Raw genomic sequence first — 15,020 nt, 5'->3', positions numbered from 1 at the left:
TGGTAATTCTATTCTTAATTTTTTGAGGAACCTCCACACTGCCTTCCATAGCAGCTGCACCAGTCTGCATTCCGACCAACAGTATATGAGGGTTCCTTTTTCTCCACAGCCTCTCCAACACTTGTTGCTATTTGTCTTGTTAATGATAGCCATTCTGATTGGTGTGAGGTGATATCTCATTGTGGTTTTTATTTGCATTTCTCCAGTGATTAGTGATGTTGAGCATTTTCTCATATGTCTATATTGGCCATTTGTATGTCCTCTTTGGAGAAATGTCTCTTCACATCCTCTACCCATTTTTCAATTGGGTTGTTTGTTTTTTCGTTGTTGAGTTGCATGAGTTCCTTGTATATTTTGGATATTAGCCCCTTATCGGAGGCACTGTTTGCAAAAATCTTCACCCATTCAGTTGGTTGCCTCTTTATTTTGTCGATGGTTTCTTTTGCTGTGCAGAAGCTTTTAAGTTTCATGTAGTCCCATTCGTTTATTTTAGCTTTTACTTCCATTGCCTTTGGAGTCAAATTCATAAAATGCTCTCTGAACCCAAGGTCCATAAGTTTAGTACCTATGTTTTCTTCTATGCAGTTTATTGTGTCAGGTCTTATGCTTAAGTCTTTGATCCATTTTGAATTAATTTTGGTACATGGTGACAGATAGCAGTCCAGTCTCATTCTTTTGCACGTGGCTTTCCAATTTTTCTAGCACCATTTATTGAAGAGACTGCCTTTTCTCCATTGTATGGTTTTGGCTTCTTTGTCAGAAATAATCTGTCCATATTATGTGGGTTTATTTCTGGGTTCTCAATTCTATTGCATTTTCTGTGTGACTGTTTTTCTACCAAAGCCATACTGTTTGAATTATTTTTGCCCTGTATTACAAGCTGAAGTCAGGGAGTGTGATACCTCCAGCATTCTTCTTTTTTCTTAGGATTGCTTTGGCTATTTGGGGTCTTTTGTGGTTACATACAAATCTGGTGATTTTTTGTTTTGTTTCTTTAAAGAATGGCATTGGGATTTTGATGGGGATTGCATTAAATCTGTATATTGCTTTAGGTAATATGGCCATTTTAACTATGTTGATTCTTCCAATCCATGAACATGGAATGTCTTTCCATTTCTTTGTGTCTTCTTCAATTTCTTTTAGCAATGTCTTATTTTTTTTCATTATAGACGTCTTTTACATCCTTGGTTAAGTTTATTCCTAGGTATTTTATTCTTTTTGTTGTAATTGCAAAAGGAATTTTTTTTCCCACTTATTTTTCTGAGATTTCATTGTTAGTATTTAGGAATGCAGTGGATTTTTGTGCATTGATTTTGTAGCCAGTAACTTTACTGTATTCGTTTAATGTTTCTAATAGCTTTTTCATGGATTCTTTAGGACTTTCTATATATAGCATCATGTCATCTTCAAGGAGTGACAGTTTAAGTTCTTCATTCCCCATTTGCATGCCTTTTATTTCTTTCTGTTGCCTGATTGCTCTGGCTAAGACTTCCAACTATGTTGAAAAGCAGAGGTGATAAGGGACAGGCCTGTCGTGTTTCTCAACATAGAGCAAAAGGCTTCAGTTTTCCACTATTAATTATTTTTATTATGTTTATTATAATTATGTATTTGTAGTTAATTATTATAATTATTGATTATTAATTATTAATTATTTATTATACTTATTATAATTATTTGGTTTTGTCATATATAGCCTTTATTATGTTAAGGTATTTTCCTTCTATACCTATTTTATTAAGTGTTTGAATATTTAGTGGATGTTACATCTTTCAAACGCTTATTATTCATCTATTTATATAATCATATGATTTTTGTCCTTTAATTTGTTTATGTGATGTATCACATTGATGGATGTGCATATGTTGAACCATCCTTGCAGCCTTGGCATGAACCCCACTTGGTCGTGATGTATAATCTTTTTAATGCATTGTTGCATTTGATTTGCTAGAATTTTGTTTAGGATTTTGCATCTGTATTCATCAGAGATATTGGTCTCTAATTTTCTTTATTTTTTTTTTTATCCTTATCAGGTTTTGGTATCAGAATGAGTTAGAGAGTATTGTTGTCTACTCATAAAATGAGTTAGAGAGTATTGTTGTCTCTTGTTCAATGTTTTGGAAGAGTTTGAGTAGGACAGGTTAGGTCCTCTTTGAATGTTTGGTAGAATTCACTAGTGAAGTCATCTGGTCCTGGACTTTTGCTTTTGGGAAGGTTTCAGATTACTGATTCAATTTCCTTACTGGTTATCTGTCCATTTACATTTTCCAATTCTTCATGACTCAGCCTAGAAGGTTATATGTTTCTAAGAACTTGTCCATTTCTTCTAGGTTATTGAATTTGGTGGCATATAGTCCTTCGTAATATTCTTGGATGATCCTTTGTATTTCTGTGGCATCTATGATAACTTCCCCTCTTTCATTTCTGATTTTGTTTATTTTTGTCTTTTCTCTTTTTATCTTAGTGAGTCTAGCCAAGGGTTTGTCAATTTTATTAATCTCTTCAAAGTTTCACTTCCTTCTTCCATTAATTTTTTCTATTGTCATTTTGTTTTCTATATCATTTAGTTGTGTTCTGATTTTTATTATTTCCTTCCTTCTGCTTAATTTGGGTTTCATTTATTCTTCTTTTTCTAGTTCTTTAAGGTGAAATGTGTGGTTATTTATCTGGGATTTTTCTTATTTCTGGAGATAGGCCTGTAATGATACAAATTTCCCTCTTATAACTGCATTTGCTGCCTCCCAAAAATTTTGGTAGGATGTAGTTTCATTCTCATTTGTTTCTAGGTATTTTTTGATCTCTCCCCTTACTTCTTCTTTGCCCAAGTCGTTCTTTAAAAGTATGTTGTTTAATCTTCAAGTATTTGTAGTTTTTCCTGATTTCTTCTTGCAGTTGATATCTGATTTCAAAGACTTGTGATCAGAGAATAGGCTAGATATAATTTCAATCTTCTTAAATTTGCCGAAGCTACTTTTATGTTTCATATATCATCTATGCTTGAGAATGTTCCATGTACACTAGAAAAGAATGTATAGTCTGATGTTCTAGGAAAAAATGCTCTATAAATGTCAATTATGTCCATTTCATCTAATATGTCATTTAGAGCTGATTTTTCTTTCTGTATTTTCTGTTTGGATGATCTATCCATAGCTGTTAATGATGTGTTTAGGTCCCCTAGTTTAGTTGTGTCTTGGTCAATTTCTCCCTTTAGTTCTGTTAGTAGTTGCTTGGTATATTTTGGTGCTCCCTGATTGGGGCATAAATATTGATGACTGTTATGTCTTCTTGGGTATAGTCCCCTTTATCATTATGAAATGTCCATCTTTGTGTTGTGTTATCTTTTTTATCCTGAAGTCTGTTTCATCTGATATCAGTGGCTACACCTGCGTTTTGCTGGATACCATTTGTTTGGAGTGTCAGTTTCCACCCTTTCACTTGGAGTCTATATTTGTCCTTGTACCTGTATCCTGGAGGCAGCAGAAGGTTGCGTTTAGTTTTCTGATCCAATCTGCTACTCTGTTCCTTTTTATTGGTGAGTTCAGTCCATTTACATTTAGGGTGATTATAGATATATGAGGATTTCCTACCATTCTATCTTTGGTTTTCTGGTAAGACTGTATCTCCATTGTTTCTTTTCCCTTTTTTTGCTGTCTGTTATTTCAGCATGGTGGTATTCTATGATTTTTCCATCTGTTTTTTCTTTTATTATGTTATATATTTTAGTTCTGGATTTTTTTTTTTTGAGTGGTTACCATTGAGATTATGTAAAAGAAAATTTCGTATTTAGACTATTCTATTTTCTTCCATATCCTTACTTTGTCCATTCCCATATTCTGGTTCAGGTCTTTACTCTCCCTCTTTATATGTTTTTGTTGTTACAAACTATCCCTATTTATGCTGGTCGAATAGCCTCCTTCAGTATTTCTTGTAGTGCAGGACATGTGTTAGAAAATTCCCTCAGCTTCCGTATGTCTGGAAAGGTCTCTATTCCTCCTTTATGTCTAAAGGCTATGTTTGCTGGATATATTATTCTTGGCTCATAATTTCTCTCTTTCAATAGTTTGAATATTTGGTTCCACTCCCTCCTGGCTTGTATAGTTTCTGCTGAGAAATCTGATGATAATCAAATGGGCTTTCCTTTGTAAGTTACCGTCTTCTTTTCCCTGGCTGCCTTGAGGATTCTTTCTTTGTCATTGATTTAGACAGCTTCAATGCAATGTGCCTTGGAGAAGGCCTGTTGGGGTTGAGGTAACTAGGTGTTCTATTTGCTTCTGGGATTCAAGGATCCAGTTCTGTCCACAAGTTTGGATAGTTCTTGTCGACTGTTGTTTGAATATACTCTCTCCCTTCTCCCTTTCTTCTCCTTCTGGTATGCCCATTATTCTTATATTGCTCTTTCTGTTGGAGTCAGAAAGTTCTTGTAGATTTCTATCATTTCTTTTAACTCTCAAGTGTCTCTCCTTTTCCATCTGTGTCATTTCCAGATTTTCGTCTCCTATGTCATTGATTCTTTCCTCCATCTGGTCAGCTCTATTACCTATTTCATTCTTCATTTCTTTTACTGAGTTCTTAATCTCCAGAAATTCTATTTGGTTCTTTTTTTTAAAAATCATTCTGTTTGATAAAATGTTCATTTTGTTCTTTGATTGTGTTTCTGAATTCATTAAACTGTCTGTGTTTTCTTGCCTCTCGTTGAGTTTTTTAAGAATTATAATCTTGAATTCTCTGTCATTTAAGTCACATATTTCCATGTCTTTAAGTTCATTTTCTGGAGAGTTTTCATTCTCTTTCTGAGCTGCATTGTTACCTTGGTTATTCATGGCAGTTAAGGAATTATTGTTTCTCTTCCTAGGCATCCTCAGGAGTGGGTTCTGCAACAGGCTGATAGAAAGAGGTCTTTCTTTTGTTTTTCTGTAGATGTTGGTTGAATGTTTTATTTTCTCTGTGATACTGTAGTGTTACATTTTCTCTGCACTGTTCCGGCTTCTCACGCATTGGAGGGATTCCCTGGAAAATGGTCTTCTTCTCTGTTAACAGTTCGCCTGGGTCACAGGGCACCACTTTCGTGGTGGGATGCGGACAGCTTTGAAGTTCTAACGTCTTCGTGCACCAGATTCAGAGCCTGTGTGTTTCAGAGGCTCTGTTTACTTCTGCAGGTATTCCTCCATATAGGTGGGGACAGGGGCAAGGTGGGTTGTGAGAGGTGGCCCAGAGCAATGGCGGCGACCACCACCACAGCCAGTCCTGCACCCAAGGCTCCCTCACATTCGCTGGAACTAGATGGGCTACGAGTCCATTGCTGCAGGCCACAATTCTCAGATTCTGTCGTTTTGATCTGACACTGCTACCCTTCCGCTTCTGGCACTAGGAGGGTGGGGAGAGGCCTGCTAGACTCAGTGCCTAAGGTTTCCGTTCTCTGCTGGGCAGTGAGGGCTTAAACCGTCGTTTTCACCCTTCTTCCCTCAGTCTTTGCTCTGAGGTCTCTGCCGTGAGCATTGGGTTCAGCCGTGTTATATGCTGATTCCTCAGGTGGGATTGTGGGCCATAAGCAGAGCCCCAGCAATCCGAGTTCTTTCCTCTCCCCTGGGTGCTGTAGTTCCAGAATGCAGGGACCTCAGAACTCTGAGCTCCAGTCTGTATCCTTTGCCGGCGCTTCCCGCGTCTCGCCTCTCCGCACTTCCCGGTTCCCCGCTTGCCCTATATACCCACCTTTAGGTGATCTCAGTTGCACACCTCTTAGTAGTCTTCCCTGTCTGCTGCGCAGGGAGTCCTCTGTGGAGTTATAGTTGTTCCATTTCTTGTAAATTCCAGGGGAGATTTCAAGAGGCTCACCTCATGTTCCCATTTTTATGACATGATCGTAGGTTCCTCCCTTTTTAAGAGTTTATAATCTATCTGGGGAGATAAAACACAAAATTAGTTAAATATGAACAGCAATAGCTACATTTATATAAAGTTTACAGAATAACCTGAGGTTACTGTCATGAAATTGTGTGTGCCTTTCCAAAGGGAGCAGCCAGAATGTTGGGAGATGCAAGGCACATGTGATGAGCAGACTACTGAAATAGGAAGCAATATTTGCAGTGTTATTTCCAAAGTACACTGCATTTAGGCTGTCCTTTTGTCAGGTTTTTTTTTTTTTTTAAATCAGACTCTAGTCTTTGTTTCGATCTTCAATAGTAAGTGTACAAAAGATGGAATGTAAAAATGGCAGCATAGGTCTCGGGCTGGGAGAAATTTTTGCCCCCACACTACACACACTGTAGCCCCCTAAAGTGAGCGGGAATGGGGTTTGATTTAGCAGTTGCAGAAACCAAGATTTGCAGCTTTCATATTATTTCTAACCTCTTGACAGAGGTGGCTGTCAGGCATGAGGTAGAATTTCTAGGTCTCTTTGCTCCTCTTTGGACCCCATCTCTGTCCCTCCATTTGCCCTCACCTGTCCCCACGATCCCCGTTTGCCCACTGTCTTCAGTAGAGCTTGTCCCTGTCTTCTACTTTTGTCCAAATATCTGTTTCCAGGGGATTATCTTAGTATTAATATATTTTACTGTAGCCGTGTGGTAAAAATTGTGAGTGAAGTTTTTCCTCTCATAGAACCTGCCTTCGTTTTCATTTTTAAATGGTGGTTTTCATCAGATGCCCTTACTATGTCTCAGTTGTCTGCGTTTTCCCCGTTTGCTATATATACAATGCACCACCTCAGGGATTCCAAGTCAGTCTTCTTCTGTGGGGCCCTGGGAACTCCACTTTTCACTCACAGCCCCCATGGCCTGTGACTACCCTGAGTTCCCCATTTGAACACCCACTAGTAGATGCGTGAGTTGGCTGCATTGAACCATTGTTCTTTCTCTAGAATGTGACTAGGCAAAAATGTCTCCTAGCCGGAGACCTCTGCTGCCCTTTTACGTTCCATCTGTTGTACATTTCCTGTTGAAGATCAAAACAAAGACTAGAGTCTGATTTAAAAAACACACACAAACAAACACAGACAAAAGGACAGCCTAAATGCAGTGCACCTTGGAATATTGCTTCCTATCTCAGTAGTCTGCTCGTCACATGTGCCTCGTACCTCCCAACATTCTGTCTCGGGGAAAAACCTCCCCACCAGCCACTTCTTGATCTCCACTTAATTATGTTAGGAGCTGGGCAATTTGTTTCCTAGGCCAAGAATCACTGCAATGCCAGTGAAACCTGCTGCCTTAGAATTATTCCAATGTTGGATTTTAATTCAGATTTGTATGTTACTGTTTTGCACTATCTCAGCATAATTCGGAAATTTCCATCATACATACTAAATGGAAATGCCCTCCTTCATGCAGTAGGTAAATTGCTTGTTTCTAGTAAAGTTGAGATTATGCTGAATATGCGTTTATTGGCTTATTTAACAGATTCTTATAGTTGCTCAGTTTCATAGTAATGTTTTCTACTGAGTTCAAAGTTAGTTCTTTTTCTGTAGGAGATGCTGTCATTTTGAATTGTGAACTTGAAAGGAATAGATTCCTATTCAGACCATTAACCTACTGGGCTTCCCTTTGTTTTATTTCTGTATTAAAGAATCGGGTGATAGGATTTCATATTCTTGGACCGAATGCCGGTGAGGTTACCCAAGGATTTGCAGTTGCAATGAAATGTGGGCTCACGAAGCAGCTACTTGATGACACTATTGGAATTCACCCTACATGTGGTGAGGTACAGAAACGGGAGGTTTTTTAAATTGACTTCAATTGGTATAGTTTGTAAACCTATTATAAAATACATTGTCGGAAAGTTTTGTATTGTAACTATGTTGTATATTTTAAAGGACAATAGATGCAATATTCAGAATGTGTTTCCTTAAATTAATATTGAACATAAACATAAATTTATTTTGTTTTCTTTCTTTCCAACAGGTATTCACCACTTTGGAAATCACAAAGTCATCGGGACTAGACATCGCCCAGAAAGGCTGCTGAGGCTAGACCTGCTGCTGTCTGGTCTCCCTTATCTATTCCTATTTCTTTCAAAGATAAGAACGCTCTTGGTTAGTGAGTCTGTGCTCAGGGCACCTGTTCTGTTGCATAGGGCCCAGTGCAGGGCTTCCTTCACAAACACATGAGCATGTAGACAAGGAGACAGGTGGCAGCGGGCATCTACTCAGCAGTCCCAGCTGACTGGGAGAGGCAGTTACACTGCTTACTTGACATCTTAGCTCAGAACCCCATGTGAGGTGAGCTAAGATTGACACTCTTCCAACTCAGAACTGAGCTTCCCTCTGAAAGATCTTTTAATCGCACAACTAATCTAAGTTAACTTTTCTGGTTGCTAATGTTTTTATCCCCTTGCTTCCTTGTTTCTATGAAAATAATTTCTCAGTTATGAAACTAAAATAGCAGTCTTCCAGTGTGTGGACATGGGATTCACATGTGGTCACTGGTGAGTGGTATCTGTGGAAATGCCCTCGAGTAGCTGGCTGCAGAGGACTGGGGTGCATTAGTAGAAAGGTTCATGCACTGAATAGAGTTTAGTTAGCTGTTTTCTCCATTGAGTACATTTTTACCCACCATCAGAAACCTGCCTCGTGCTTCACCTTCTCCTGGTTTTCTGATGGTACCCACCTTGGAGTCATTCTCCTCTTAGTGTCTTTAGACTAAGCAGAATATCTCATGTCAGAGAGAGCTTGAATTTTTTTTTCTCATGTAATCTTAAGAATAATATTAAAAAGTTTTCAATACTGTATTATGTGAACTCTAATTTAAAACTTTAAAATGACTCAGTCCACAAACTATTTTAAAGTCAAGTTCAGTAAATAGGTGATTCAGTAAATAGGAGATTCCATTTGAATTTACAAATCTGTCAGCATCTAACAGGCCCTTGCAGTGAGAGGCCTATCCAACGTTCTTGGAAAATTATTTTCTTGAGAAACAGCACACAGTCGAACTCAAGGCTTTTTTAGATAGCACTTGCTCTCTTGACTAGTACACTAGCCATTAGCCCACTGCCATAATATTGGATAGTTCTATGGTCAGAATTTCTAAGCATATTTTTTTTTTTTTAAAGATTTTATTGGGGAAGGGTAACAGGACTTTATTGGGGAACAGTGTGTACTTCCAGGACTTTTTTCCAAGTCGAGTTGTTGTCCTTTCAGTCTTAGTTGTGGAGGGCACAGCTCAGCTCCAGGTCCAGTTGCCGTTTTCTAGTTGCAGGGGGCACAGCCCACTATCCCTTGCGGGAGTTGAACTGGCAACCTTGTGGTTGAGAGGACGCATTCCAGCCAACTGGGCCATCCGGGAGCTCAGTGGCAGCTCAGCTCAAGGTGCCATGTTCAATTTTAGTGGCAGGGGGTGCTCCCCACCATTCCTTGTGGGAGTCGAGAAATCGAACTGGCAACCTTGTGGTTGAGAGCCCACTGGCCCATGTGGGAATCGAACCGGCAGCCTTCGGAGTTAGGAGCATAGAGCTCTAACCGCCTGAGCTACCGGGCCAGCCCTCTAAGCATATTTTTTAAGAGAAAAATTTGAAGCCAGTAAACAATTATGGAACTCCATCTGTATATGGAAAATTTTGCTACTCTCTCTGGAGGCAGGAAGTGGAGTGGGGATGGGGACCCAAGGATAACTGACATAGGATCCCATTATTGAGTTGCTGTTTTACTGGGTTGTTGTACTTTTACTGAGAAAAGTACAAATGTAACTGTCAAAAAAGTAAAGCAGGAGTAGCAATTGCTTCAACTGAGGTAGAAACAATGCAGTGGGAAAGAGGAAAATGTTATTAATTTCTATTGTATGTGGGGAAGTGTGGGATAATTGAACAGAGTTTAATGGAAGCAGCGATATTTGAGCTGAATCATGAAGGATGAATAGGATTTCAAAGATATGGGGAAGGCTCTGAATAATACTTTCAACAAATTCAACAAAAATACTAGATAAAATAATTTTAAAAAGTTTTTTTGTTCCTGTATTGCTGAGCACCACATGCACATATACACACACAGGTCTGACAATTAAGTTCGCGAACTTATCTTAGAAAAAGTGCTACATACCTCATTGCTGAATATCACTACAGTCACCTTCGAAGTACTCCCCTTGGGAACTTATGACCAACGCCAGCACCTAGTCCACCCTTCAAAGCTATTTTGGAACTCTTTTTCTAGAATGGCCATCAGAGCTGTCATCATATTATTCTTGATGTCCTGAATGTCATCAAAATATTTTCCTTTCAATATTTCCTTTATCTTTGGGTAAAGAAAAGTCATTAGGGGTTAGATCAGGTGAGTAGGGAGGGAGTTCCAATACAATTATTTGTTTACTGGTTAAAAACTCCTTCACAGACAGTGCTGTGTGAGCTGGTGCATTGTCATGATGCAAGAGCCAAAAAAGTTCAGGTCGTTTTCATCTAACTTTTTCATGCAGCCTTTTCAGCACTTCCAAATAATAAACTTCCAGTTGTACAAATGCATAATGAATAATCCCTCTGATATCAAAAACGGTTAGCAACATCACATTTTGACTCTTGATTTGGACTGATGGAACTTTTTCGGTCGTGGAGAATTGGCTGATTTCCATTGTGTACTTTGACGCTTTGTTCCAGGGTCATATTGGTACATCCATGTTTCATCAGTGATAACATGGCCTGAAACATCGTCTTGCCGCTCCAAAAGTTCTTGGTAAACTTTGACTCTCCTTTACTTTTGTTCATCGGTGAGCTCCTTTGGGACCATTTTTGCACATATCTTTCTCATGCCAAGATTTTCAGTTAAGATTTTCCTGCTTTTCTATCGTTGTTTCCTTGGTCTACTATGCTTCTCAGTCAGCCAATGATTTGGATGCACAATTTGATGAATTTTTTCAATGTTTTCATCAGTTCTGTTTGTTAACTTGCCACCCTGACCTCTCTTCATCAGTGACGTGTTCTCTCCCCTCAGAAAAACTTTTAATCCATTTGTGCACTGCCATTTCTTTCATGGCATTATCCCCATAAACTTGGACTAACATGTCCTTGATTGCATTTCCACTCTTGCCAAGTTTAATAAATTTAATGTTTGTTCGTTTCTCTAATTCAAGCTCATTCTCACGACGACAAACAAACACACAATAGTGAACACCACTCAGCAAGACACCGCTACACGTTGACATGAACACAGCTGTGCAACACTGATATACCAAGGTTGTGAAACCTTACTGAGCTGTTTGTACAGTGCTGCCAATGTAAGTGCACGGTGGCAAGTTCGCGAACTTAATTGACAGACCTCATACACAACGAAGGGTTTCCAAAGGTACCCCAAATGAAGTGAAACCAGGAACTGTGGAAGTCTTGAGTTCTGCTTTGCACTGAGCATAGGACAGTAAACTTAAAGCCCAGTCCTGCCTCAGGTGAGTTTCTAATAAGACCTTTGCATAAATCTGGGACCCCAGTGGACTATACCCCTAGTGGATTGGTGAGTGAAAAGCACTCTGCCTTAAAGAAAGCAACAGCAAAGAAACTTGCCAGTCTTTTCAATGGCTTGAATGGAATAAATAATCCACCCGAAGAATTTGTAACCGCTGTGCTGGTTACAGACCACTGGAAAGGCTAGTTATCTCCCCTTAGCAAGGGAGGGAGAAGACTTGGATACAAACCTATCTGTAACTTGCTCCTTCACACCCTTCTCTCCCTGCCTGTCTCTTAATCTCTTTCTCTATGTCTCCTCTCCTGGGGTAAAGACTGGCCGTACATTATATCATGGTGAGAGATCAGTTTTTTCTAGAAGATAAGCCTTGTATGCATCTAATAGCATACAGATGCATGTAGATCTGCAAGGAAAAATAAGTATCCTCCATTATAGCAGAGATTATTTTTTTAATTGTGGTTGTTTTCTTTTTTTTAAGATTTTTTTGTTGGGGAAGGGGTACAAGACTTTATTGGGGAACAGTGTATACTTCCAGGACTTTTTTCCAAGTCAAGTTGTTGTCCTTTCAATCTTAGTTGTGGAGGGCGCAGCTCAGCTCCAGGTCCAGTTGCCATTGCTAGTTGCAGGGGGCACTGCCCACCATCCCTTGTGGAAGTCGAACCGGCAACCTTGTGGTTGAGAGGATGCGCTCCAACCAACCGAGCCATCCAGGAGCTCAGCAGCAGCTCAGCTCAAGGTGCCGTGTTCAATCTTAGTTGCAGGGGGCGCTGCCCACCATCCCTTGTGGGACTTGAGGAATTGAACTGGCAACCCTGTGGTTGAGAGCCCACGCTCCAACCAACGGAGCCATCTGGGAGGCAGCTCAGCTCAAGGTGCCGTGTTCAATTTTAGTTGCAGAGGACGGAGTCCACCATCCCTTGCGGGATTCGAGGAGTCGAACCGGCAACCTTGTGGTTGAGAGCCCACTGGCCCATGTGGGAATCGAACTGGCAGCCTTTGGAGTTAGGAGCATGGAGCTCTAACTGCCTGAGCCACCGGGTTGGCCCCAGCAGAGATTTTAATACCTCACTAATTTATTAGATCAAACACAAAAACAATAAAAATAACAAATTTGAATAGCACAATTAACAAGCTTGATTTAATGAACTTATATAGACTAACATGAATACTTACTCATTTCACGCACACGTGGAATATTTATAAAATTTGCCATGTGCTAACTCAACAAATTTCAAAAGACTGATATATAGGGTGGGAGAAAAGGATTTTAGCTGTGGGACTGACACTAAGAACCCAGAGACCTTAAAATTTATGCAGTATCTATAAATCCCATTGTGTGTTCACCACCCAGAGTCAGTTCTCCTTCCATCACCATATATTTGATCCCCCTTACCCTCTTCTCCCACCCCCACCCCCTTACCCTCTGGTAACCACTAAACTATGTAATTTTACTAACAATTGTCACCCCAATAAATTTAAAAAATAAATTAAAAGAAAAATGAGTGATACTCGTAAAAACATAAAAAAAAAATTTATGCAGTATGGTGGAAAGTAGAGTATGGGGGTATTATGAGGTAAGTGAGGGGTTAATGGGAGATCAAGCTGGAAAGATCCAAGTTAGAGCCAAGAACTGTCACAAGAAGCAGGGAATTATGAAAAGATCCTACACTTTGAAGAATAACACATTTGGGAATGCCTGGTCCCTTGACTTACTAGATGTATGAGAAATTACTTAACTCTTGTTATTCTTTATTAAGTGTAGACAGTATTTCCTGTTTCACAGACTTATAATAATTGAATAAATGTATTAAATTTCCAGTGTCGGTGTAGAGTATCTTGACTTCCGTGATGATGAATTGAGGCCTTATTTAAGGAAGTTCTTATAGACACAACAGTATAGCCAATAGACAGATAAGAAAACTATTGACAAATCAGTGCTTTGGCATTCTTCCCTGTGATAGCCAGCCTCCAAGTTGGCCCTCAAACTGGATTCTCTAGCTATGGGTAGTCACATCCTTGTGTGGGCCCCTCCTATAATTTACTAAAGTTGGTCTGTGTGACCAGTAGCATGCAGCAGAAGTGATGGTTTCTCACTTCTAATACTAGATCATGAAAGGACCGCAGCTTAAGTGTTGGTCACTCGCATGCACATTCTCTCTTGGATCACTTGTTCTGAGAGAAGGCAGCTGCCATATCATGAAGATTCTCAGGAAGGCCATGGAGAGGCCCAGATCGTGAGGAACTGAAGTCTCCAGTCAACAGCAAGAAACAGGTCTGCCAGCATCCATGTGAATGAGCTCAGAAGTGAATACTTCCTCAGGCAAGCCTTCTAGCCAACAGCTCGACTGCGATTTCTTGAAAGACTTTGGGCCAGAACAATCCAGTTAGGCCACTCCCAGAGTCCTGATCATGAGAAACTGAGATAATAAATACTTATTTTTCAAGTTACTAAGTTTTGGAGTAATTTGTTACACAGCAATAGATAACTAATATGTTCACTAAGGAAAATTAAAATTAGTACAAATTTCATCAAATGACAAATGTCTTGGGGGACTTTTTTCCTAGGGCAGACAAATTACAGGTTTGAGATTTTAACAGAAAGGGATTGGAGCTCAGGTTTAGCACTGAACTTCCCTCATAATCGCAGACAAGGAAACCCCAAGCAGGGAAGCTCAAGGTGCCTTAGTGGGGAGCCTCTGGAGTCTGTGATCTTGGGCCTTGCCTGGGCTGAGTCCTTGCTGAACTTTCTTGGAATATCCATGATTGTCAAAATTCACAAAATATTACTTGAGAAACCATTCAAACTTAGCAAGGGAGAGCAATACTTGAAAGAGTCTCATCACAAATGGGAGTTAAGGAACGGTATTTAGAGTATTTTGGGGGTTAGAGTTAGTCAAAGAATGGTTGTATGGCAGAGGTTAGTAAGTGGTCTGGGCAGCAATTGGTCAGAATCTGGAAACTAGTCTAGTTGCTGGAACAGCAAATTTGGTATATATGAGACCATATTGAGAACCTGTTATGGTGGTCTTCTCTTGGAACATATCGGTCTAAATGAGCTAGTGTTAAAATAGTTAAAGCTTTGATAATAGCTTGTATGATGTGCTTTAGTATACTTTGTATGTATTTGAGTAATAATACAGTTTTTCAAGTTTTCGTTTGTTTTATTTCCCAGTGGAGAGCCATCAAGTGTTCTCCATTTCAGGGAGTCCCATGACCATTACCTAGTTTGGTGATTTGCTGGAAGAACTCACATGACTCAACATAAAGTCATACTCGTGCCTATGGTTTATTACTATAAAGGGTAAAGTGTAGGGACAGGAAAAATATATAGGCAAATGTTAGGTCACATGCAGGTTTCCAAGTCTTATGTCTCTGTGAGATTCATACAGATACACTTTTCAACGGTGAATCGCAAAGACACATGTGATATGTCTCCACCCAGGGAAGTCTACTCAAGTCTTGGAGTTCAGAGTTCTTAATGGGAACTAGTGATTTCTATGATGTGGACCAGAAATCAGACACCAAGTGCACATCATAAATCTTCATGTTTAAAAACTTACGGTCTGGAGCATCCTGAGCTGTTGCTTCAGGCATATGTAATAATATCATTAATCAGTAACTATGTGAGTATTCTATGAATTTAGTTCTCAGG

At 39.5% G+C, this 15,020-nt stretch overlaps 1 protein-coding gene across 5 annotated transcripts in view; it reads left to right on the top strand.

The window, feature by feature from the left end:
• Nucleotides 1-13,816, top strand: part of TXNRD3 (thioredoxin reductase 3) — an 83,447-nt gene extending 69,631 nt beyond the window's left edge. For 3 of the 5 annotated variants that reach the window (XM_074340460.1, XM_074340465.1, XM_074340461.1), the window contains exons 15-16: nucleotides 7,558-7,692; nucleotides 7,893-13,816. In XM_074340460.1, coding sequence (XP_074196561.1) covers nucleotides 7,558-7,692; nucleotides 7,893-7,955 — 198 coding nt within the window. In that variant the 3' untranslated portion in view covers nucleotides 7,956-13,816. Of the gene's footprint in view, nucleotides 1-5,037; nucleotides 5,157-7,557; nucleotides 7,693-7,892 lie in introns of those variants that run through there. The other 2 variants (XR_012498834.1, XM_074340463.1) reach the window with 2 other exon arrangements.
• Nucleotides 13,817-15,020: the final 1,204 nt, after the last annotated feature.

Source organism: Rhinolophus sinicus, linkage group LG09 (assembly GCF_036562045.2).
Source record: "Rhinolophus sinicus isolate RSC01 linkage group LG09, ASM3656204v1, whole genome shotgun sequence".
Lineage (NCBI taxonomy): Eukaryota > Metazoa > Chordata > Mammalia > Chiroptera > Rhinolophidae > Rhinolophus > Rhinolophus sinicus.
This window is presented reverse-complemented; position numbering and strand designations above follow the sequence as displayed.